This window comes from Heptranchias perlo, chromosome 1 (genome assembly GCF_035084215.1).
Source record: "Heptranchias perlo isolate sHepPer1 chromosome 1, sHepPer1.hap1, whole genome shotgun sequence".
Classification (NCBI taxonomy): Eukaryota; Metazoa; Chordata; class Chondrichthyes; order Hexanchiformes; family Hexanchidae; genus Heptranchias; species Heptranchias perlo.
In genome coordinates, this window is record NC_090325.1 from 57,785,358 (window position 1) to 57,810,956 (window position 25,599).

The following is a 25,599-nucleotide window of genomic DNA, read 5'->3' on the forward strand; positions in this document are numbered from 1 at the left end:
CCTTCCCACTGAACTATGCTTTCCATCACCTACCTGCCCAAATCACCACCATGGCAACATAGCCTCCATCACTGAGTAATGCCTTGACCCTCTTTCTACTCCTCCAGAACCTGTTCAAGCATCTAACCCTGTACCACCCCCTCGCCTTTAAAATTCTGATTATCTACCCCTTCCCACACCCCAAGTTTCTCCCCGCGATATTCTTCGATCTCTCACCTCTGAACTAAGTGCTCCTCAATCATCACATTTTCTCTCAGCTCTCCTTGCCTTCTTTCCTCCCAATTTACTGCTTTTCTGTCCTCTCTAAGCCGCTCTCTCGCTCTCGCTCTCTCGCTCTCGCTCTCTCGCTCTCGCTCTCTCGCTCTCGCTCTCTCGCTCTCTCGCTCTCGCTCTCTCGCTCTCTCGCTCTCGCTCTCGCTCTCTCTCTCTCATATATTTATATATTTTTTTAGATATATATATTTTCTCTTACCCATATTCATGCCACCCCCTTGTCCTCACCATCTTCCATGGTCTCTCTCCCGCTCTGGTCTCAATCACTTACAATGACATCTCCACCACTTTGTTTTATCCCACATGACCTACACCCTCCTACCCCCTTTCAACCCCACCTTCCTTCTGCTTCTTCCCCCATGTCACTTACAACTTCATTCTCCAACTCCTAACTGCCTTGCCTTCGGCTCTCTATTTGCCACAATACCTGTGCAGCTTGTGTTTGCTCAGCTACTTCCTCGCCCTTTGATGCCTTTGTTTCTATCAAAACCTTCACTGTCTCCCATCCCTGTCTTTGCCCCTGGTATGAGCCCCATCTTCACTCCCTCAAGTCAAGGGATGCAAACTTGATTAGGCCTGGTGCACAACAGGCTTAGTCATCTATTGGCAGATCTGGCTTGACCATATCGAGCTCTATCAGTACTTGCTCTTCTCTGCCAAAACCATTCATTACTCTAAATAATACTGGAGAACAAAGATCCCTTTCTCCTGACACCTATTCTCTTTCAACAAGTACAAGGAGCTCATGGACTTCTTTGTTACCAAGATAAATCTCATCCGTTCAGCTGCTTTTGCTGCATCTCCCTTCCCTTTGCTTACTCAGCCAAATCTCTCCATGTCCACCTTCCACTCTAGTTCTGAACCCCATCTCTGTCAAGTTTCTCTCTATCTCCCCCTCATCATCTCCAATCATGTCATAAACTACATTCTTTTTGACTGAGAGGTTGCATTACCACCCACCTTCCCTTTCATGCCTCCATACAGCTGATGATATTAATGGTTCCCACCCCAGGCAGATCCTCTTCGCTTTCAAAAATGTCATTATCACACCCTCAAAAAAACCTACTCACGATTCCTTCATCTTTGCTAACTGCCGCCCCATCTTCCATCCCTACCTCAGCCCATCAGCTGCTGAAACTCTTATCCATGCCTTTATCACCTCAATTACTTCAATGCTCTTATGGATGGCCTCCCATCCTTAATTTTCCTTAAACTTCAATCCTCCAAAACTCTGCTGCCCATATCCTATCCCACACCAAATCCCACTCACTCATCCTCGCTGATATACATTGGCACCCAACCCCTCATTGCCTCAAATATCCGTCCTTGTGTTTAAATCCCTCCTTAGCCTTACCCCTCCCTATCTCTGTAACCTGCTCCAACCCGACAACTCCTTCCATGCCAACCCTCCTATTCCTCCAAATCCATCCTCTTGTGCATGCCCCCCTTCTTTTGCCCCACAGTTAGCGACTGTGCCTAATCTCTGGAATTCTCTCAAAACTCCACTTCCACTCTCGTCAAAACTCGTGTCCAGGATCAAGTCTTTTATCACCCCTCCTAATTTCTCTACCTTAGGCTTGGCATTGTTTATTTTTCTCCTCATATCTGTGAGGTGCCTTGAGACGTCTTTCTACATTCAAGGTGCTATATAAATGTGATTGAGAGGTTTTGGGTTTGGAAACTTAGCTCAGGGCTGAACAGCTCATGCTTTGACATGAAGTAGTGTCTCGGGAGAGGAATGAAGCCACTGGCAAGAGTGCAGAGTTATTATTGTGGTGGTATTGAAGTTTGCTTCCTTCCTTGCTTTTGTTTCTGTAACTTTTGATGGTGTTAATGCTAGTGAAATAACAGGACGATATTTCTGTTAATGTCAAATTACGCTAAACCTACGTGTTTCCTTTTTTTAGACTGCTGTATCTTCACATGAACACTTGTTTCTTCATATGCTCTGGTGCAGAGGCATCTACAAATCCTGCTTGTTTCAGAGTGATTTTATATCTCATGTTGGTATTGCTAATACTGGATGTTTTTGTAATTGCAGCTGTCATCATTTGAAAATTATTGATATATCTTGTTTTTTTTGTCCTTTTTATTGCTCTGATTTACATAGTCTCAATTTTATGTTGATCTGATATGAAAAAGCATTGGCCTAGAAATTGGTCTGCACAATGCCCATTTGTTGGACGCTACTCAGACTGCTAAGGTCCCAATATGGCGGGCAGGAAGCATGCGCATATTTCTGGCTGGAAGTATGTTGCATTCCATATCAGGTAAGATCAAACAAGAGCCGTCCTTTACCCATGCCTGAAGCAGGTGTTAGGCCCCTTATTTGCATATGCAAAGGCCCTAATGTCTGCTTGAGGTCCCCTCTCCAAGATTGGTTTGCCCTGAGGCAGCCAGCACCATCGCCATTTAAAACCGAGATGAGGAGAAATTTCTTCACTCAGAGGGTGGTGAACCTGTGGAATTCTCTACCACAGAAGGCAGTGGAGGCCAAGTCATTAGATGTATTCAAGAAGGAGATAGATATATTTCTTAAAGCTAAAGAGATCAAGGGATATGGGGAAAAAGCGGGAACAGGGTACTGAGTTAGGCGATCAGCCATGATCTTTTTGAATGGTGGAGCAGGGCCGAATGGCCTACTCTTGCTCCTATTTTCTATGTTTATGTTTACCTGAGAGCTGCTGCGACACTAGCAGCGGCCCAATATTTCTCAAGTCTTTGCTGGCAGGCTGTTGCGCAATGCCAACTCCATTATAATGAGATCCGAGGCCCAATATCTGGGGAGCCTCGGACCTCACCATTCTGGCGCAGTGTCTAGACTCTGTACTAATTTGATCAATCTTCAATGAGCAAAAGGCACATCTTTCCTTTTGATGCACAGTTATATTTTTCAAAGGGTTAGAACTCATCGGTATACCAACCGGTGTTATGGTGACGTAACTTGTTCTAGGGAGTTAAGCACAGCTCGTGGTTAAAATTCTGGGTCTAAAATATTCATCATGCACCACAGTGGTAAGCATACAAAGCTCCTCAGATGTACAGCAACCTGGGGTGTTACGATGACAACTGGTTTCAGGAGATTTAGTACAGTCATTGAAAAGCTATGTCTAAAATATTCATGCACACCACAGTGCTAAGCTGTCAAAATGTCTCAGTTGAATACTGACTATAGCGTTATGATATAACTTGTTATGGATGATTAAGTATGACCACTCCTGGTTAATTCCCTGGCAAGCAACCCACTTTTCTATCTTCTAATATGCCCTAGTCAGCAATTGGAGATCCAGATAGCCTCGTTTCTTTTCTGTCCAGGACTATTGTAGTCTGGACATTGAACTGATAGAAAAAACATTGTTTCACTTTTTTTAAATCAATGAAAGGCCATTTGGTACCTTAAGCTTGTTCCTGTACACAGTTTGTTTTATTGTGGACTATACTACACTCACTTAATCTTCTAAGAGAAGGTCTTGCAAAGATATTTTTCATATATCCATTACTCCTGTTCTGTAATCTTGTTAGATCCTAGTCAATTTTGTCCTCATATAAGTAACTTCCTTACATTGTCCGTTCCTCTCATCATATGAAATATCTGCATCATGCACTTCTATTCTCCAATCAGAATAATCTTTAGTGTGTGAGTCCCTCTTCATAACTTCAAACCCGAAATAGGAAAATCAGTTTCATTATCCTCTGAATCTTGTCCAGTGCATTAATGTCTTTTTGAATCTACAAAGTATTCAAAATGTGGCCTCACTAAGGATCTACATAAAGTTAGAATAAGTTGCTTCAACCTACAATCAAATTCCCCAATACTTGAAGATGCATTCAAGTGCTCGGTATGCTTTGTTGAGAGCAGCTTCACATTGACCGTATTCTTTTGTTGAACATCATAAATCACACACCGATCCCTTTCTCCACCTTTGCTAATGGAGTTTTAAAATGGGAAACCTTCATCTTGTATTTGTCTCTGATTTTATTGTGCATATTCTTGCCTTGTGTATGCAAATATATTTAAATCCCTAGATCTATTTCTACAGGAAAGCAATTTTATTTTACTTTACAGCCGCTTTTCCTCAGTTCATCAAATTCTCTTATTTTTCACGTTGCCATGGGCTGTCAATTATTTCTACTTATTTCTCCCAGAAGACTTTGTTTCAGCAAAATAACCGTGTTAATTTGAGAGAATACTCATATCCTGTCTATTCCTACCATTTTGTGCTTGAATTGGCCCCAAGCTGTTTTGTTTTTCTGACATGGGAGTTTGAGATGACCATCTGTGCATTACTTCAGCACAGGCACAACTGGAAGCTGAATTAAGTTGGGCTTTTGTTCATCACCGTGGATTCAACTTTTACACAAGTTGCTAAGGAGGTAAATAGCAAAATAGCATCTGCAGCGGTGTAAAAGTTCGACAGGTCATAAGAACATAAGAAGTAGGAGCAGGAGTAGGCCACATGGCCCATCGAGCCTGCTCCGCCATTCAATCAGATCATGGCTGATCTTCGACCTCAACTCCACTTTCCTGCCCGATCCCCATATTCTTTGATTCCCCTAGAGCCCAAAAAATTATCCATCTCAGCCTTGAATATATTCAACAACTCAGCATCCACAGTCCTCTGGGGTAGAGAATTCCAAAGGTTCACAACCCTCCGATTGAAGAAGTTCTTCCTCACCTCAGTCTTAAATGGCCGACCCCTTATACTGAGACTATGCCCCCTATTTCTAGACACTCCAGCCATGGGAAACAACCTCTCGGCATCTACCCTGTCAAGCCCCCTCAGAATCTTACATGTTTCAATTAGATCACCTCTTATTCTTCTAAACTCCAGAGAGTATATGCCCATTCTACTCAACCTCTCCATCAGGAAACCCTCTCATCCCAGAAATTAATCTAGTGAACCTTCACTGAACTGCCTCGAAGGGAAGTATATCCTTCCTTAGATAAGGTGACCATAACTGTAAACAGTACTGCAGGTGAGGTCTTACCAAAGCCCTGTGCAATTGCAGTAAGACTTCCTTACTTTTGTATTCCAACTCCCTTGCAATAAAGGCCAACATTCCATTTGCTTTCCTAATTGCTTGCTGTACCTGCATGCTAACTTTGTGTTTCTTGTACGAGGACACCCAAGTCTCTCTGAACACCACCATTTAAAAAAATATTCTGTTTTTCTATTCTTCCTACCAAAGTGAATAACCTCACATTTCCCCACATTATACTCCATCTGACACCTTCTTGCCCACTCACTTAACCTGTCTATATCCCTTTGCAGACTCTGTGTTGTCCTCACAGCTTACTTTCCCACCGAGCTTTGTATTGCCAGCAAACTTGGATACATTACACTCAGTCCCTTCATCTAAGTCATTAATATAGATTGTAAAAAGCTGAGGCCCAAGCACCAATCCTTGCGGCACCTCACTCGTTACAGCCTGCCAGCCTGAAAGTGACCCGTTTATCCCTACTCTCTGTTTTCTGTCCGTTAACCAATCCTCTATCCATGCGAATATATTGCCCCCAATCCCATGAGCCCTTATGTTGTGTAACAGCCTTTTATGTGGCACCTTATTGAATGCCTTTTTGAAAATCCAAATATACAACATCCACTGGTTCCCCTTTATCTACCCTGCTAGTTACATCCTCAAAAACTCCAATAAATTTGTCAAACACAATTTTTTTTTATTTCTTCATGGGATGTGGGCATTGCTGGTGAGGCCAGCATTTATTGCCCATCCCTAATTGCCCTTGAGAAGGTGGTGGTGAGCCGCCTTCTTGAACCGCTGCAGTCCGTGTGGTGAAGGTTCTCCCACAGTGCTGCTAGGAAGGGAGTTCCAGGATTTTGACCTAGCAACGATGAAGGAATGGCAATATATTTCCAAGTCATGATCGTGTGTGACTTGGAGGGGAACGTGCAGGTGGTATTCCCATATGCCTACTGCTCTTGTCCTTCTAGGTGGTAGAGGTTGTGGGTTTGGGAGGTGCTGTCGAAGAAACCTTGGCGAGTTGCTGCATTGCTTCCTGTGGATGGTACACAATGCAGCCACAGTGCGCCGGTGGTGAAGGGAGTGGATGTTTAGGGTGGTGGATGGGGTGCCAATCAAGCGGGCTACTTTGTCCTGGATGGTGTCGAGCTTCTTGAGTGTTGTTGGAGCTGCACTCATCCAGGCAAGTGGAGAGTATTCCATCACACTCCTGACTTGTGCCTTGTAGATGGTGGAAAGGCTTTGGGGAGTCAGGAGGTGAGTCACTTGCTGCAGAATACCCAGCCTCTGACCTGCCCTTGTAGCCACAGTATTTATGTGGCTGGTCCAGATAAATTTCTGGTCAATGGTGACCCCCAGGATGTTGATGGTGGGGGATTCGGCGATGGTAATGCCGTTGAATGTCAAGGGGAGGTTCTTAGACTCTCTCTTGTTGGAGATGGTCGTTGCCTGGCACTTGCCTGGTGCGAATGTTACTTGCCACTTATCAGCCCAAGCCTGGATGTTGTCCAGGTCTTGCTGCATGCGGGCTCGGACTGCTTCATTATTTGAGGGGTTGCGAATGGAACTGAACACTGTGCAATCATCAGCGAACATCCCCATTTCTGACCTTATGATGGAGGGAAGGTCATTGATGAAGCAGCTGAAGGACGGTTGGGCGGAGGACACTGCCCTGAGGAACTCCTGCAGCAATGCCCTGGGACTGAGATGATTGGCCTCCAACAACCATTACCATCTTCCTTTGTGCTAGATATGACTCCAGCCACTGGAGAGTTTTCCCCCTGATTCCCATTGACTTCAATTTTACTAGGGCTTCTTGGTGCCACACTCGGTCAAATGCTGCCTTGATGTCAAGGGCAGTCACTCTCACCTCACCTCTGGAATCCAGCTCTTTTGTCCACGTTTGGACCAAGGTTGTAATGAGGTCTGGAGCCGAGTGGCCCTGGCGGAACCCAAACTGGGCATCGGTGAGCAGGTTATTGGTGAGTAAGTGCCGCTTGATAGCACTGTCGACGACATCTTCCATCACTTAGCTGATGATTGAGAGTAGACTGATGGGGCGGTAATTGGCTGGATTGGATTTGTCCTGCTTTTTGTGAACCGGACATAGCTGGGCAATTTTCCACATTGTCGGGTAGATGCCAGTGTTGTAGCTGTACTGGAACAGCTTGGCTAGAGGCGCAGCTAGTTCTGGAGCACAAGTCTTCAGCACTACAGCTGGGATGTTGTCAGGTCCCATAGCCTTTGCTGTATCCAGTGCACTCAGCCGTTTCTTTATATCACGTGGTGTGAATCCAATTTGCTGAAGACTGGCTTCTGTGATGGTGGGGATATCAGGAGGAGGCCGAGATGGATCACCCACTCGGCACTTTTGACTGAAGATGGTTGCAAACGCTTCAGCCTTGTCTTTTGCACTCCGCCATCATTGAGGATGGGGATGTTTACAGAGCCTCCTCCTATTAGTTGTTTAATTGTCCACCACCATTCACGACTGGATGTGGCAGGACTGCAGAGCTTTGATCTGATCCGTTGGTTGTGGAATCGCTTAGCTCTGTCTATAGCATGTTGCTTCCTCTGTTTAGCATGCATGTAGTTCTGAGTTGTAGCTTCACCAGATTGGCACCTCATTTTTAGGTATGCCTGATGCTGCTCCTGGCATGCTCTTCTGCACTCCTCATTGAACCAGGGTTGATCTCCTGGCTTGTTGGTAATGGTAGAGTGAGGAATATGCCGGGCCATGAGGTTACAGATTGTGCTGGAATACAATTCTGCTGCTGCTGATGGCCCACAGCATCTCATGGATGCCCAGTTTTGAGCTGCTAGATCTGTTCTGAATCTATCCCATTTAGCACGGTTGTCGTGCCACACAACACGTTGGATGGTGTCCTCAGTGCGAGGACGGGACTTCGTCTCCACGAGGACTGTGCGGTGGTCACTCCTACCAATACTGTCATGGACAGATGCATTTGCGACAGGTTGATTGGTGAGGATGAGGTCAAGTAAGTTTTTCCCTCGTGTTGGTTCGCTCACCACCTGCCGCAGGCCCAGTCTGGCAGCTATGTCCTTCAGGACTCGGCCAGCTCGGTCAGTAATGGTGCTACCGAGCCACTCTTGGTGATGGACATTGAAGTCCCCCCACCCTTGCTACCCTCAGTGCTTCCTCCAAGTGATGTTCAACATGGAGAAGGACTGATTCATCAGCTGAGGGAGGACGGTAGGTGGTAATCAGCAGGAGGTTTTTTTGCCCATGTTTGACCTGATGCCATGAGATTTCATGGGGTCCAGAGTCAATGTTGAGGACTCCCAGGGCCACTCCCTCCTGACTGTATATCACTGTACCGCCACCTCTGGTCGGTCTGCCCTGCTGGCGGGACAGGACATACCCAGGGATGGTGATGGAAGAGTCTGGGACGTTGGCTGAAAGGTATGATTCTGTGAGTATGGCTATGTCAGGCTGTTGCTTGACTAATCTGTGGGACAGCTCTCCCAATTTTGGCACAAGTCCCCAGATGTTAGTGAGGAAGACTTTGCAAGGTCGACTGGGCCTGGTTTGCCGTTGTCGTGTCTGGTGCCTAGTGGTCCGATGCCGGGTGGTCCGTCTGGTTTTAGTCTTATTATGACTTTTTTTAGCGAGATTTTACAACTGAGTGGCTTGCTAGGCCATTTCAGTGGGCAATTAAGAATCAACCACATTGCTGTGGGTCTGGAGTCACATATAGGCCAGACCGGGTAAGGACGGCAGGTTTCCTTCCCTAAAGGACATTAGTGAACCAGATGGGTTTTTACGACAATCTGGTGGTTTCATGGCCACCATTACTGATACTAGTATTTTAATTCCAGCTTTTATTCAATTAATTGAATTTAAATCCCCCTGCTGCCGTGGCAGGATTTGAACTCATGACTCTGGATTATTTGTCCAGGCCTCTGGATTACTAGTCCAGTAACATAACTACTATGCTACCGTACCCGTTTTATATGCTACCGTACCCGTTTCCCTTTCATAAAACCATGTTGACTCTGCCGAATAATATTATGATTTTCTAAGTGCCCTGTTACCACTTCCTTAATAATGGATTCAAAGGTCAAAGCAAAATTCGCCTTTTATCCACTGGTTAAAGTGAAATTTGTTAAGGGGGCTGTTTTAAGTTTGCCATTTTACACCCAATCAAAAACCAGACCGGCGAAAAATTAATTCACATTTATTTTGCTCAGCTTTTCTTGTCAAATTCTTGTCCCCTTTTGCATCATTCTTTCTACTTTAATTTTTCAGTAACAAATAAATTCCTTACATTACACCTTTAGTAAGGACACATGGTTATTTAACAGAAACAAAAATAGAAAATGCTGGAAGCACTACTGGTCAGGCAACATCTGCGGCGTGGACAGACGATTTAACCTTTTGGGTACACAGGTGTTTTGATGAAGGGTCCACACCTGAAATGTTAACTGATCTGTTCTCTCAAGATGCTGCTGACTTGCTGAGTGCTTCCAGTATTATCTGTTCATGTTTCAGATTTCCAACATCTGCATTTCTCTTGCTTTTTGTTTTTTGGTTATTTAATAGGTTGTACCACAGTTTATTGGGTAGCAAACACCGGGTCTTTTTTTAAGGGCTGAGTCTTGATACCTATTAACTTGTGTCACAAAGAACAGAATATAAAATATAGCCTGTTAACCATTTATCCTTATTGAAGGCATGATGTTAGAACTCTACTTGAATGTGTCCTCCAGCTTCAACGTCTGCCTAAAGATCAAAGGTAGATTCACTGGCCTGGATTTTCCTTAAGAAAACCATCAGTTTTCGAGCGGTATGGAGGCAGTCTGGCAAATAAAATGGGGTAGTGAGGCCCTATGCTGAAACTCCACATCTAAAAATGGGCACTGGAATTTCCTACCCGTGATCTACCCACTGGAAGGTTGACCAGCCGCACTTAAATGAAGCACAGGGTGTGGCAACATGCTACCCCAAGATTTCCTTGTGTTCCCACCCACTTACCATGCCTGAAAAATCACTTCCACTGTAAAGGTGGCCCACAGGTGGGAAGAGATTAGAAAGATGAACGGTCACGCGGAAATGTGATTCCCTCTACTTTGAAGCTGCCGTTTCTGAGCATTTGAAGGTACTTCGTAAAACTTACTGAGAATTTAAAGGGACCTCTGCAGAATGAAATAATGGATTTCCCTTTGGGGATTCCATTGTTCATGTGCTTTGAGGAACAGGACGATGAGGACATGGAGGGGGAAAGAATGGATGCCAACAGAGTGCAACAGCATGAACCCAGGCTACAACCAACCTACAGGGTGTACAGACCAGGAAGAATATGCAATGTTTGAGTAGGCTGTGTTTTCCCCATGACCCCGTCATGGAGATATGCCAACTGTTGGAACCTGATATGCAGCCTTTTTTTGTTGGGGCACTGCTTTGTCAGTGGCTGTGAAGGTGATAACAGCTCTTAACTTTTATGCATCCTGATGTTTCCAGGCATCCTCTCGTGATATTAGTCATATCAGTTTATTGCTGCATTAGATACGTTACAGATGCTTTGTTCAGACACTCGTTATTTAGTTCCACATGGACCCAACAAAGCAGAGAGAGAGAGTGCCATCTTCCGAGTCACTGGATTCCCAGGAGGGCAGGATGTCATTAATGCCACCCATGTAGAATTATTGATTCCCATTTTCAGTGCTTGGACAGATCATAGGGAGCCCTACAAGGGTTCCTGGAATTGGAGTGGCTTGTTGCATCCTCCATAGTTTGGCCATTGCAAAGGGATTGGGCCTTCCAAGCATAGAAGGTGAAGAGGGAAAGATGCTGGGGACCAATCTCCTCTCACGACGAAGAATGTCAGGAGAGGGAGGAGGTGGGCATTGATGCTCCACTTCCAGCAGCACGTGCCATCAGGCAGGAGATTGTCACCAACGTCTCTCAATAAAGAGGGTGTTCTCCATCTGCATGCCACAAATATCGCTTCATTATCCCTTAGCTTACTCTTAGATAACCACCTTTAATATCCTCTCTGGGAGAGGACAATTACAAACATTAATCACCATACAAGAGGGATAACGGGGGGCCTCCCTGGAAAAAATACGTAAACATACCGAATTGCCAGAAACGTACATATTTACTACCATCTTGTCCCTTAATTGTGCTCTACTACTACCTTTACCTCTTATCACTGTCACTACCGCTTGTGGCTTAAACTGCCTCCACGCGTGATTGGAACCTCTTGGAGCTACATGGTGCTACTTCAGTTTGTGTACTCATGCAGCCTTCAAGGATGAGGGTGGCACTCATCTCAGTGAAGTCAATGTCCTTGAAAGACTTGCTTCCAGTCTCACGTCACTTGCCTGTCCAATGCCTACTTGGTCCAGACCTGAAGCTTCTCCCTGCGCCCCTGTGCTGGTTTTGGAGGGAGTTGCATTGATGCAGCACATCGTTACTGTCATGAGAAGTAGCGACATCTGCACTTACTCCTTATAGCCCTCATGAATGCTGGGCACAGGCTCAGTGGGCTAATGTGGTGAGAGCAGATGGAATAGTCCCATTTATGTAATGAAAGCCCTGAGCTAAGCTGTTCTTACAGGTTTTCTATGGGGGCAGCCATTGTTGCCACCACAGTAGCAACAACTGCACTTATGATTCGGTAATTTCCTCATCACTCCCCTTCCAACTCCTGCTCACTGGTGCTCTGTGATGCACCCAGGGATATTCCCTGTATCCCAGTGATGCCCTCATCCTGAACGGGTATATCCAGGTTGCTGTTGAGTAGGTAAGGTGCCATGACAGATTGGGTGAACCATGTGGAGGAAGAGTCCCTCAGGAGGTGCCACGCTGCTCATCTGATGCTTTATGTAAACATTTGGAACACAAAGGACATTCATGTTCGCAAGGTGTTCTTTGACTTGTGAATCAGACAGAAAGTTGTATTTGATACTGACAGTAGGAAAATATTCTTTTTCTTCACAATTTTCATCTTGACCATTGCAAAAACTTCGTTCAAAAGCCACATTTCACATTCTTAAAAAGGCTTCTCACTAACAGTAGAAAGAAACCTATTAATATATATTTGAAATTGCTAATTCTGCTGGTGGAAATTCATACAATGGTCTTGAATATTAGTAAAACTCCATACTGATAAAACTAGACCGTAAGTTCCTAATAAGCTTAATGTTTTTCTGTTTGGCAAATCACTTACTACCCAATTCTGTCTATTAATGAAGTTAGTGTTGTACCAGTTCTCCAAGCATTTTTTCTGAATTCGCAACTATCACTTGCCTCACCTTTGAGCTAGACTGCAAAATCCTGTTTCCCATTAAGAAGCACTTAAGTACTTCGCATTTTCACTTTGTACTTCATCTGCTCCCAACTTTGTAGAAACCAGCTTATCTCCAAGAGTACACTTTGTGTAAAGGTTTTTGATTCTCATCTCCTGACAAGTCCTCCCAATTCATTGTCAGTGGATTTAAGGAGCAGTTATGCATCTGGCACGTGACCTAAGCAGATGTTCTTAACCTTTCTCTTTCTACATTACTCTTCACAAGATCACAAGGTAAATAGGGATGAGGAAAGGCCATTCAGCCCATCTAAGCTCATCCATTTAGAAAAACTAAACTTTGTTCCCAATCACAACATCTGACGACCATTCCAAATGTTCATCACTCCTTGCATGAAGAAAGCTTGCTCCAGATTCACCCATTCTACACTCTTGTACGTTCTATGGTCATGAGTTCTGGCTGTTGGCCGATAACTTCTCTCCCACCCTAATAGTATATGAGACCATTCATCTTTGTCACTGGAGTTCACATGGTAGTCAGTTGTCTTAAAGCAGCCACCTCTTAAAATTAATTGCATATTCTTCTGCTATTCTTCTGTCGCATACTGTCAGATTAAATTTCTTCTTCTGTTTCCTGGGTTTACAATATTCGCACTTTATCCGTGATTGAAAAGATTACAGAGTTACCATGTATAACAGAATTTGTTTTGGATGGGGGAATTAAGCACAACTGGTATTCACTGGAAAATATACAAAAGACAGCAACTAATGTAGGGTTATTTTATTTGTTTCATGTCACCTTTAATGAAAGTGCTTGGAAAAAATGGGAACATCTTTTATTCCTTTGCTAGTAGCTGGGAATACTAAAATATCAATGAAGTAGTTATCAAATTTATAATATACTAAATAGAATGTTACGAGTATGATGGATTTGTGTTCAGCAAAACTGCTTCATGCAGATAAATGGTTTTTGTGCACCTAAGAGTATAACTGGGTTCTGACAGTGGTTTGTTTCTCTTTGCACAAACGTTGTATGATGTCCCTACTTAAGTGCATGATTTAATTGCATTTGTGATTTAACAATGCATTAATTTTCTTTTCCATAGTGAGATCAGCCGGTTGGAACTTGGTTTGATCGTTGAGGTCTGGAACAAAGGACTAATCTGGGACACAATGGTGGGCAATGTGTGGATACCACTGAAGTGCATTCGGCAATCTGATGAGGTAAGGGGGCTTGTAAATGATTCAAAATGCCTTTTTAGCTAGCACTTTGCAGAAATACCTTGAAAATAAGTTCTCTGTACAAACTCATCCTATAGTCTTCTGAACTTATGTACAATGTCTCCTTCAGTGGCTTTTCTTGGTAACTTATTAACACCACTATTAAATGCAACACTGTACCCTATTTTCATTTTTACAACAGTTTAGCACGATGTTGATTGTTTCCTAGATTTATGATGTGCAACCCATGATCAGGATATTATGCCACTGTTCCATTTAACACACATTCCCTCTTTTTATTACTGGCTCCCATACTAATTGTTTTAACATATCCACATTAAATTGCATCTGGTACCTATTAGGCCTGAAAAATGTAAACCCTTCCGAATCTGGTTGCATTTTTCCTCGTTATTTGTCATCGCTCCTTCCTCGTTTGTTTCTGTTTGTATCATCTGCAATTTGGAGATTATTTTACTGTACCTTTTGACCAAGTCCTTAATCCATATAATTAAAAGTCTTGCATGTAGTCTGTTGTGCATTAAAGCTATAGGTAGCGCATTAAATGTGTCCATAGCAGAAAAATAAATCCTGCTTCTCTCATTGGCTGAAAGTAATTTAATCGTCACCAATTTAGATCTCACAGAAAAGTAACTCCTTTTGAAAAATTGCAAGTTCAACCAATTGCATCACTGAATTGATTGTTTTTCAAGATGGTTTTAGTCATCGATTTTATTTTTGACCCAGCTGAATATTTAGCTGTATAAAGAATATTTATAAGAATAAACAACGTAACTAGTAGGCGTTGCTCACGGGTAACCCAAGACATGGATAGCCATTTCTCATGTTCACCGTGGTTCCACTGCAGCCTTAGACACAGGTTCATGAAACAGTATATTTACTGAAGCAAAATATTACATGACTGACGCAAGCTAAAAGTATCACATATCTTACGGATCCGATAAGGTGCAGGCTTCACAGATAAAATGTTTGTAATACTTCATACCCATCACTGAACAAAACTTTGTTCTTCTGTATCCCATGATGGATGAACCTCCGATCCACCATCCTCCATAAACTTAAGCTCATCCAAAACTCTGCTGCCTGCGTCGAATCCAGCACCAAGTGCTGCTCACCCATCACCCCTGTCTTTACCAACCTACATTTGCTTCCAGTGCATCAAATTTAAAATTCTTACTCTTTTAATTTAATTTTTCATTCTCTGGATATGGTAAATGCTGGCAAGGGTGGTATTTATTGCCCATCCCCAGTTGCCCTGAGAAGGTGGTCGTGGGCCTTCGTCTTGAATCGCTGCACTCCGTATGGTGAAGGTACTCCCACAATCGTGTTAGGTCGGGCGTTCCAGGATTTTGACCCAGCGACAATGAAGGAACGGTGATATATGTCCAAGTCAGGCTGGTGTGTGACTTGGAGGTGAACTTGGATGTTCCCATACACCTGCTGCCCTGGTCCTTCTAGCTGGTGGAGGTCATGGGTTTGGGAGGTGCTGCCAAGGAAGCCTTTGCAACTTGCTGCAGTGCATTCTGTAAGTAGTACACACTGAATCCATGGAATGTTAGTGGATGGGTGCCGATCAAGCAGATTGCTTTGACCTGGATGGTGTCGAGGTTCTTGTGCTATGCAGCTGCACCCATCCAGGCAAGTGGAGAGTATTCGACTTGCTTAATTGTCCACTGCCATTCATGACTGGATGTGGCAAGGTTGCAGAACTTTGACCTGCTCTGTTGGTTGTGAGATCGCTTAGCTCTGTTTATAGCATGATCCTTTTGCTGTATAGCATGAATTTAGTCCTGTGTTGCAGATTTACCAGGTTGGCACCTCATTTTCAGGTCCGCCTGATGCTGCTTCATCATTGGCAGCTCTGCCTTTAGCCATTTGGGCCCTAAGCTCTGGAATTCCCTCCTTCTCCACCTCTGCTCCTTTTAAGATGCTTCTTAAAACCTACTTCTTTGACCAAGCTTTTAGTCACCTGTCCTAATATCTCTTTCTTTGGCTTGATGTCAATGTTTGTCTGATTATGTTCTTTTGAAACGCCTTGGGTTGTTTTACTGCATCAAAAGTGCTATATAAATGCAAATTGTTTTTGTTGATGATGTGGCCAAGATTTATCCTTCATCCAGCACCACCAAAACAGATTATCTGGTAATTTATTCATTGCTGTTTGTGGGACCTTGCATAAGTTGGCTGCCACGTTTCCTTACATTACAACGGTGACTTCACATCAAGAGTACTTCATTGGCAGTCATAGAAACATAGAAAGGTTACAGCATGGAAGGATGCCCTTCGACCCATCGAGTCCATACCAACACTATGCAAGAGCAATCCAGTTAGACCCACTCCCCCACCCTATCCCCGTAGCACTGCAAATTTCTTCCTTTCAAGTATTTATCCAGTTCCCTTTTGAAGACCATGATTGAATCTGTTTCCACCATCCCCTCAGGCAGTGCATTCCAGATCCTAACCACTCAGTGTAAAAAAAAGTTTTTCCTCATATCACCTTTCGTTCTTTTGCCAATCACCTTAAATCTATGTCCTCTGGTTCTTGACTCTTCCGCCAATGGGATCAGTTTCTCTATCTATTCTGTCTAGTCCCTTCATGATTTTAATACCTCTATCAAATTTCCTCTCAATCGTCTCTGTTCCAAGGAGAACAACCCCAGCTTCTCTCGTCTATCCGTGCAACTGAAGTCCCTCCTCCCTGGAATCATTCCAGTAAATCTTTTCTGCACCCTCTAAGGCTTTCACATCTTTCCTAAGTGCGATGCCCAGAACTGGACACAGTCATGGTCGAACCAGTGTTTTATAAAGGTTCATCATGACTTCCTTGCTTTTGTACTGTAGACCTCTATCGAGAAAGCCCAGGATCCCGTATGCATTCTTAACTGCTTTCTCAACCTGCCCTGCTACCTTCAACGATTTGTGCACATATACCCCAGATCCCTCTGTTCCTGTACCCCTTTTAGAATTGTGCTCTCTAATTTATATTGCTTCTCCTTGTTCTTCTTACTGAAATGTATCACTTTGCATTTTTCTGAGTTAAATTTCATCTGCCATATGTCCGCCCATTTCACCAGCCTGTCTATATCCTCTTGAAATCTATCCCTATCCTCCTCACTGTTTACTACCCTTACAAGTTTTGTATCATCTGCAAATTTGGAAATTGTGCCCTGTCCAAGTCATTGATATATATCAAGAAAAGCAGTGGTCCGAGTACCGACCCCTGGGGAACATCACTGTACAACTCCCTCTAGTCCAAAAAACAACTGTTCACCACTACTCTATTTTTTGTTACTTAGCCAATTTTGTATCCATGCTGCTACTGCCCCCTTTATTCCATGGGCTTCAATCTTGATGACAAGCCTATTATGCGGCTCTTTATCAAATGCCTTTTGAAAGTCCATATACACCAGATCAACCGCATTGCCCTCATCTACCCTCTCTGTTACCTCATCAAAAAACTCTATCAGGTTAGTTAAACACGATTTGCCTTTAACAAATCCGTGCTGGCTTTCTCTAATCAATCCGCACTTGTCCAAGTGATGGCTAATTCTGTCCAGGATTATCGTTTCTAAAAGTTTCCCACCACCAAGGTTAAACTGACTGGCCTGTAGTTGCTGGGTTTATCCTTACACCCTTTTTTGAACAAGGGTGTAACACTTGCAATTCTCCAGTCTTCTGGCATCACCCCCGCACCTAAGGATGTTTGGAAGATTATGGCCAGTACCTGTGCAATTTCCACCCTTATTTCCCTCAGCAACCGAGGATGCATCCCATCCGGACTGGGTGACTTATCTACTTTAAGTTCAGTTAGCCTTTCTAGTACCTCCTCTATCAATTTTTAGCCCATCCAGTATCTCCATTACATCTTGCTTTACTGAGACTCTGGCAGCATCTTGTTCCTTGGTAAGGACAGATACAAAGTACTCGTTTAGTACCTCGGCCATGCCCTCTGCCTCCATGAGTAGGTCTCCTTTTTGATTCCCGATTGGCCCCAACCCTCTTCTTACTACCCATTTACTGTTTACATGCCTATAGAAGACTTTTGGATTCCCTTTTATGTTAGCCACCTGTCTATTCTCATACACTCTCTTTGCCCTTCTTGTTTCCTTTTTCACTTCCCCTCTGAACTTTCTATATTCAGCCTGGTTCTCACTTGTGTTATCAACCTTACATCTGTCATACACCCCTTTTTTCTGCTTCATCTTACTCTCTATCTTTTTTGTCATCCAGGGAGCTCTGGCTTCAGTTGCTCCACCTTTCACCTGCGTGGGAATGTACCGAGACCATACCCGAACCATCTCCTCCTTAAAGGCCACCCATTGTTCAGTTTTGCCTACCAACCTTTGGTTCCAATTTACCCAGGCCAGATCTGTTCTCACCCCATTGAAATTGACCCTCTTTTTTTTATTCGTTCACGGGATGGGGGCGTCGCTGGCGAGGCCAGCATTTATTGCCCATCCGTAATTGCCCTTGAGAAGGTGGTGGTGGGCCGCCTTCTTGAACCGCTACAGTCCGTGTGGTGAAGGTTCTCCCACAGTGCTGTTAGGAAGGGAGTTCCAGGATTTTGACCCAGCGACGATGAAGGAACGGCGATATATTTCCAAGTCGGGATGGTGTGACTTGGAGGGGAACATGCAGGTGGTGTTGTTCCCATGTACCTGCTGCTCTTGTCCTTTTAGGTGGTAGAAGTTGCGGGTTTGGGAGGTGCTGTCGAAGAAGCCTTGGCGAGTTGCTGCTGTGGATGGTACACACTGCAGCCACGGTGCGCCGGTGGTGAAGGGAATGAATGTTTAGGGTGGTGGATGGGGTGCCAATCAAGCGAGCTGCTTTGTCCTGGATGGTGTTGAGCTTCTTGAGTGTTGTTGGAACTGCACTCATCCAGGCAAGTGGAGAGTATTCCATCACACTCCTGACTTGTGCCTTGTGGATGGTTGAAAGGCTTTTGGGAGTCAGGAGGTGAGTCACTCGCCGCAGAATACCCAGCCTCTGACCTGCTCTTGTAGCCACAGTATTTATGTGGCTGGTCCAGTTAAGTTTCTGGTCAATGGTGACCCCCAGGATGTTGATGGTGGGGGATTCGGTGAGGGTAATGCTGTTGAATGTCAAGGGGAGGTGGTTAGACTCTCTCTTGTTGGCGATGGTCATTGCCTGGCACTTGTCTGGCGCGAATGTTACTTGCCACTTATAAACCCAAGCCTGGATGTTGTCCAGGTCTTGCTGCATGTGGGCTCGGACTGCTTCATTATTTGAGGGGTTGTGAATGGAACTGAACACTGTGCAATCATCAGCGAACATCCCCATTTCTGACCTTATGATGGAGGGAAGGTCATTGATGAAGCAGCTGAAGATGGTTGGGCCTAGGACACTGCCCTGAGGAACTCCTGCAGCAATGCCCTGGGGCTGAGATGATTGGCATCCAACAACCACTACCATCTTCCTTTGTGCTGGGTATGACTCCAGCCACTGGAGAGTTTTCTCCCTGATTCCCATTGACTTCAATTTTACTAGGGCTCCTTGGTGCCACACTCTATCAAATGCTGCCTTGATGTCAAGGGCAGTCACTCTCACCTCACCCCTGGAATTCAGCTCTTTTGTCCATGTTTGGACCAAGGCTGTAATGAGGTCTGGAGCCGAGTGGTCCTGGCGGAACCCAAACTGAGCATCGGGAGCAGGTTATTGGTGAGTAAGTGCCGCTTGATAGCACTGTCGACGACACCTTCCATCACTTTGCTGATGATCGAGAGTAGACTGATGGGGCGGTAATTGGCCGGATTGGATTTGTCCTGCTTTTTGTGATCAGGACATATCTGGGCAATTTTCCACATTGTCGGATAGATGCCAGTGTTGTAGCTGTACTGTAACAGCTTGGCTAGAGGCGCAGCTAGTTCTGGAGCACAAGTCTTCAGCACTACAGCTGGGATGTTGTCGGGACCCATAGCCTTTGCTGTATCCAGTGCACTCAGCCATTTCTTTATATCACGTGGAGTGAATCGAATTGGCTGAAGACTGGCTTCTGTGATAGTGGGGATATCAGGAGGAGGCCGAGATGGATCATCCACTCGGCACTTCTGGCTGAAGATGGTAGCAAACGCTTCAGCCTTATCTTTTGCACTCACGTGCTGGACTCCGCCATCGTTGAGGATGGGGATGTTTGCAGAGCCTCCTCCTCCCGTTAGTTGTTCAAGTGTCCACCACCATTCACGACTGGATGTGGGAGGACTGCAGAGCTTTGATCTGATCCGTTGGTTGTGGAATCGCTTAGCTCTGTCTATAGCATGTTGCTTCCGCTGTTTAGCATGCATCTCGTCCTGAGTTGTAGCTTCACCAGGTTGGCACCTCATTTTTAGGTATGCCTGGTGCTGCTTCTGGCATGCTCTTCTACACTCCTCATTGAACCAGGGTTGATCCCTGGCTTGTTGGTCATGGTAGAGTGAGGAATATGCCGGGCCATGAGGTTACAGATTGTGCTGGAATACAATTCTGCTGCTGCTGATGGCCCACAGTGCCTCATGGTTGCCCAGTTTTGAGCTGCTAAATCTGTTCTGAATCTGTCCTATTTAGCACGGTGGTAGTGCCACACAACATGTTGGATGGAGTCCTCAGTGCGAAGACGGGACTTCATCTCCACGAGGACTGTGCGGTGGTCACTCCTACCAATACTGTCATGGACAGATGCATCTGCGACAGGTAGATTGGTGAGGATGAGGTCAAGTAAGTTTTTCCCTCGTGTTGGTTCGCTCACCACCTGCCGCAGGCCCAGTCTGGCAGCTCTGTCCTTCTGGACTTGGCCAGCTCGGTCAGTAGTGGTGCTACCGAGCCACTCTTGGTGATGGACATTGAAGTTCTCCACCCAGAGTACATTCTGTGCCCTTGCTGCCCTTAGTGCTTCCTCCAAGTGGTGTTCAACATGGAGGAGGACTGATTCATCAGCTGAGGGAGGGCAGTAGGTGGTAATCAGCAGGAGTTTTCCTTGCCCATGTTTGACCTGATGCCATGAGATTTCATGGGGTCCAGAGTCAATGTTGAGGACTCCCAGGGCCACTCCCTCCTAATTGAGTATTTTTACTTTAGAGTGGTCCATGTCCTTTTCCATAGCTAATCTAAACCTTGTTAAACCTTATGAAACTATGATCGCTGTTCCCTAAATGTTCCCCCACTTACACTTGGTCCACTTGGCCTGCCTCATTCCCCAGAACCAAGTCCAGCAACGCCTCCTTCCTCGTTGGGCCGGAAACATACTGGCCAAGAAATTTCTCCTGAACATACTTCAAAAAGCGCTTTGGGATGTCTTGAGGTTATGAAAGAAGCTATATAAAAGCAAGTTTTTTTAGTTCTTTTGTTCATTCTTTATTTAGGGGTATGGCCATGTCATGGTAATGTTATTGAACTAGTAATCCAGAGAATGTGAGTTCAAATCCCACCGTGGCAATTTGAGAATTTGAATTCAGTTTAAATTTTGAAATAAAAAGCTGCTATCAGTAAAAGTAACCTTGAAGCTGTCGGATTGTCATTAAAACCCAACTGGCTCACCAATGACCTACAGGTAAGGAAACATGCTGTACTTACCTGGTCTGACGTATATGTGACAGCCGTCCCACACCAAGGTGGTTGACCCTTAACTGTCCTCTGAAGTGGCCTGGCAAGCCCTAAGTTGTATCAATCCTTCCAGGGCAACTAGGAATGGGCAGTAAATGCCGACCTTGCCAGCAACCCTCATCCCGAGAATGAATAAAAGTTTATTCCATGTAGAGAAATGGAAAGTTATGAAGCTGGTGAGGGGAAACAACAGAGGGTGTACAAAGTACATGGGAACAGTCTACAGAAAACAACACAAGAGGGATCTGGGGAATTTAGTGAGAAGCACCAGTAAACCAACGTGTCGCTGTGGAGAGAATGACCAACAGGATCTTGAGGTATAGAGTACAAGGCCAAAAAACTAATAGGTGTGGTTAATTAAGTATGCCTATTGATGAGTCATGAGTAACCTTGATTTCCTGGAGTTTGCTTGATTGCCTTAGGGGTATTACCAGTAATCAGAGAGGGTGGTGCATTGTCTAATAAATAGTCTTTCCTCACCCCATTTTAAGTTCTTATGTAACACACATTTCTGCCAACAACAGTTTGTGTAAAGTGTTGCTTTAAATGAATGGTGACACAAAGTTGTATCTCAAAAGACTTTTTTCCTAAATCGAGTCATGCAACAAAAATCTGTTTTTTGAGTTAATCATTCAACAGTTGCAGTAACTTGGTTTGAGTCACAACAACACAGCAATAGCTAGTGTGATGGATTCTGGAATCCTTCAGATTTAATTTATAAGTTCTGAATTTTTATAGGAATTTGTAAGTTGGCCTCGGCACTGGAAAATTTAGGGTGGAAGCCACAGCAGATGTGGAACCATTGATATTTACAGCACAGAAGGAAGCCATTTGGTCCATTGTGTCTGTCAGCCCTTTGTTAAAGCAATCCAACACTAATCTCCCTGCCCCACTATCTCCCCATTGCTCAGTACCTTCCTCTGCTTCAAATGATTATGCAATTTTCCCTTAAAAAAAAATGTAATGGTCTTTGCCTCAACCACTCTCCATGCACCAACAACCCATTGCATAAAGACCTTTCTCCTTAACTCTCTGCTCATACTTTTAAATTGGTGACCCCTTGTAATTGACTGCCCAATTAGAAGAAATCGTATTTGCTTATTCACCCGATAAAAAACCTTTAATGATTTGTAAACACCTCTGTTAAATTTCCTCTAAGCCATCTTTGCTCCAATGGAAACCCCGTTTCAGTATCTCAAGACTCTCCTCAGAAGTACAGTTTTCTATCCCTGGCATCATTCTTGCGAATCAAGGTTGTATGATCTCTAAAAGGGTGTAAAATGCCCTTTCTATAATGGTGTGCATACAGTACTATCTGTCCTAAACTATGTTTTGTATGTATTTCTTGAGTACTTCAATACTACTTTACTCTTGCACTTTATGTCCCTATTTATAAAACCCAAAATTGTGCTCTCTATGCCCAGGTCTAAATCATCTATGTATACAAGTAACAAAAGTGGACCCAGCACTGACCCTTATGTTACAACACTTCCAAATAAGTGACACCATTCACCCTAACTCTTTGTACCTGTCTGTCAACCAAATTTCTAACCAACCTCTTCTGAGACACTTTTTTGTATGCCTTCTGAAAATCCATGCACACTGCACTTACTGCATTCCTTTATCCATCCTATTGGTTAATTCTTCAAAAAAACTCTCTTCAATTTGTCAAAGATGACTTGCCTTTAACAATTCCATGCATTACTAAATGCTCACTCATTTTGTCTTGAATTATTGGTTCTATGGGTTTGCCTACAACGGATGTCAGACTAATTGGCTTATAGTTGCCCAGTTCAGCCTTCTCCTCCTTCATGAACAAAAGTGTTACATTGGCTACTCTCCAGTCCCATAGCTCAATTTACATATTTAACGAGGATTGAAAAATTGTCCAGCTATCTCCTTTTGTTCTTTCAACAGTTTCGGGTGCTTGCCATCGGGGTCCAGTGAGTTTTACAACTTGAATTCTGCTATTTTGTTCCGAAACAATTCTTTTTCTGCAATTAGCTCTAACAATTGGTCCATGTCGTACCCTAGTACACTTAACATTCTCACTTCTGCCATCATTTGTAAAAACCGATGCCAAATATTTATTTAATATCTCTGCCATGTTTTCATCCTCTACAACTGGACTCCCCCTGAATCCCTGACCCCCTCTGCCCTCTCTTTATATGCTTCTAAAAGTCCTTACTATTTCCTTTCATATTATTTGATCGTTTTTTTCATGTTCCCATTTAGTCCTTCGAATCTCCCTTTTCACCTCCCTTCTATATTTCTCATGATTATCTTTAGTGTTGTTACCCCAACTTTAACATATGCTTCTTTTAGTTTTAACCTCTCTATTAATACACAGAACTCTGTTGTTTCACATCCCTTTTTGCCTTATAGGAAAATATTTATTTTGTACTCTGTTCAATTCACAATTGCGGATTTTGCAGTACTGATGGTAAACCTATTTGCTAACCTTTCTCTGCCCAGTTAATTTGGGCCAGATCCCTTGTTATCTCACTGAACCTTGCCTTTTTCCATTATAGCATCCTTATCTTTGACTCTTCATTATCTTGTTTCTATTCTTATATTGAATCTAACTATGTTGTCGTCATTATTTCCCAATTGTTCTCCAACACATATCAGTTATTTGCTCCACTTCATTTCCCACTGTGATAGTTTAGATTTTCTTTGACTGAGCTTGAGAGCTAGGAGGCAAAGCATAATATACATTTCTGTCTGGGAACATTGTATATTAGTTACAAATTTAGACCTTGCACTGTTAGAAGAAGGGATTGATTTTTGAATCATAAAGAAACATTTATACAGCATCTTTCACACTTTCAGGATGCCCCAAATAACTAACAGCCAACGAAGTGCTACTGCATTGTCAGGTTATAGGCCAACAGCTTTATTTGAAATCACAAGCTTTCGGAGCTTTCCTCCTTCGTCAGGTGAGTGCAGGGTTCCATAAAGGCACCGCATATATAGTCATAGAACAATGCCTGGTGATCAAACTGAGACATATTACCAGGCTAGTGCCCTGTATTCTTCAGATTCTTATTTTGCTGTGCTGCAATACGAATTGAGGGCTTATGGAGGCCTCACGAGGTTAATTTTTCGTGAAATTTTTGATGAAGGACTTGTGTTCAAGAGCTGTTGAAGACAAGAGCGAAGACTGTGATCTCTCTTCGCATTATAGAATAGTTGTTGCTAAGTAATGTTTTTTTTTGATTAATTCTTGCTCTTGTTAAAATTTTTAAACTCTTAAATTTTACTTAAAGCAAACTTGATTCGTAGTTCTTAGCTTGAGCTATATGCTCTTTCACTGAGATATTTCTCGACCTATTCGAAGAGTTCTGAATCAGTCAGTAACCTAGACTATCGGCAAAAGCAACCGTATAACAGTAGACATATTAACGATTGTTTTCTATTTCTGGTGCATACCCCAATGGTAGAAATGTTTGTGGTTCACCCATGGGGGAGACATGCAATCTCATGTACTTCAAGCATAAGACCAAGTTTCAGTTCATAGGAGGCTCAAGCTTGCCAATGGATGCTGACTTTTCTATTCTTAACAAAGTTGCATTCTGTGTTCTCCTTGATTTCTCTTGTCTTTTTTTGCATCTGCTTTTTTACTCTTTATAATTGATCCAATGGGCTCAATTTTAAAATCAAATTGCGGGGGCGTTGGGGGCGGTGGAGGCTGTGAAAGTGACGCAAATCCTGAGCGGGTTCAGACGTCTGCTCCAACCCACCAACTTCCAGGGTTGCCACAGATCGTCTGTGTGCGCGCGCTTCACGATTCCAGAAGTCCTACCGGCAGTTAAAGTCGGTGGGATGATCGTTAAAGAACCAAATGTACCTCATTGAAGTACTTAAGGTACTTTATGTCTGACATAGTAGGTAGTTAAAATAATTTTAAACTTACCTTGTGCGGCTTTCCCACGGCTTCCGATTCACGCCTGGTATCAGACGTGAAGGGCCCGATCAGGCAAAAATAAACAGAATAAATTAAATAAAAAACCATTGCTCAAAGTTTTTTTTAAAAAAAACCTACCCTGCTCTGATGTCCGATGGCTCCCTCTCGGATGCCCCTCTCGGCACCCCCCCCCCCTCTCTTGGTTCTGGGGGAATCAGGTTGGCTGCCGGGCGTGAAACCTGGAAACAACTTTAATCACCATCAATTACATTGTGATCGCGTTGGAAAAGGTACGTTTTTTTAATTCAGGTTTGCCACATGCACCTTCAC

The 25,599-nt window shown here is 43.8% G+C and overlaps 1 protein-coding gene across 3 annotated transcripts in view; it reads left to right on the forward strand.

The window, feature by feature from the left end:
• LOC137322543 (protein unc-13 homolog B-like) overlaps nucleotides 1–25,599 on the forward strand; it is a 554,720-nt gene that overhangs the window by 240,423 nt on the left and 288,698 nt on the right. For all 3 annotated transcript variants that reach the window (XM_067985478.1, XM_067985470.1, XM_067985475.1), the window contains exon 4: nucleotides 13,634–13,751. In XM_067985478.1, coding sequence (XP_067841579.1) covers nucleotides 13,634–13,751 — 118 coding nt within the window. The remainder of the gene's footprint in view (nucleotides 1–13,633; nucleotides 13,752–25,599) is intronic.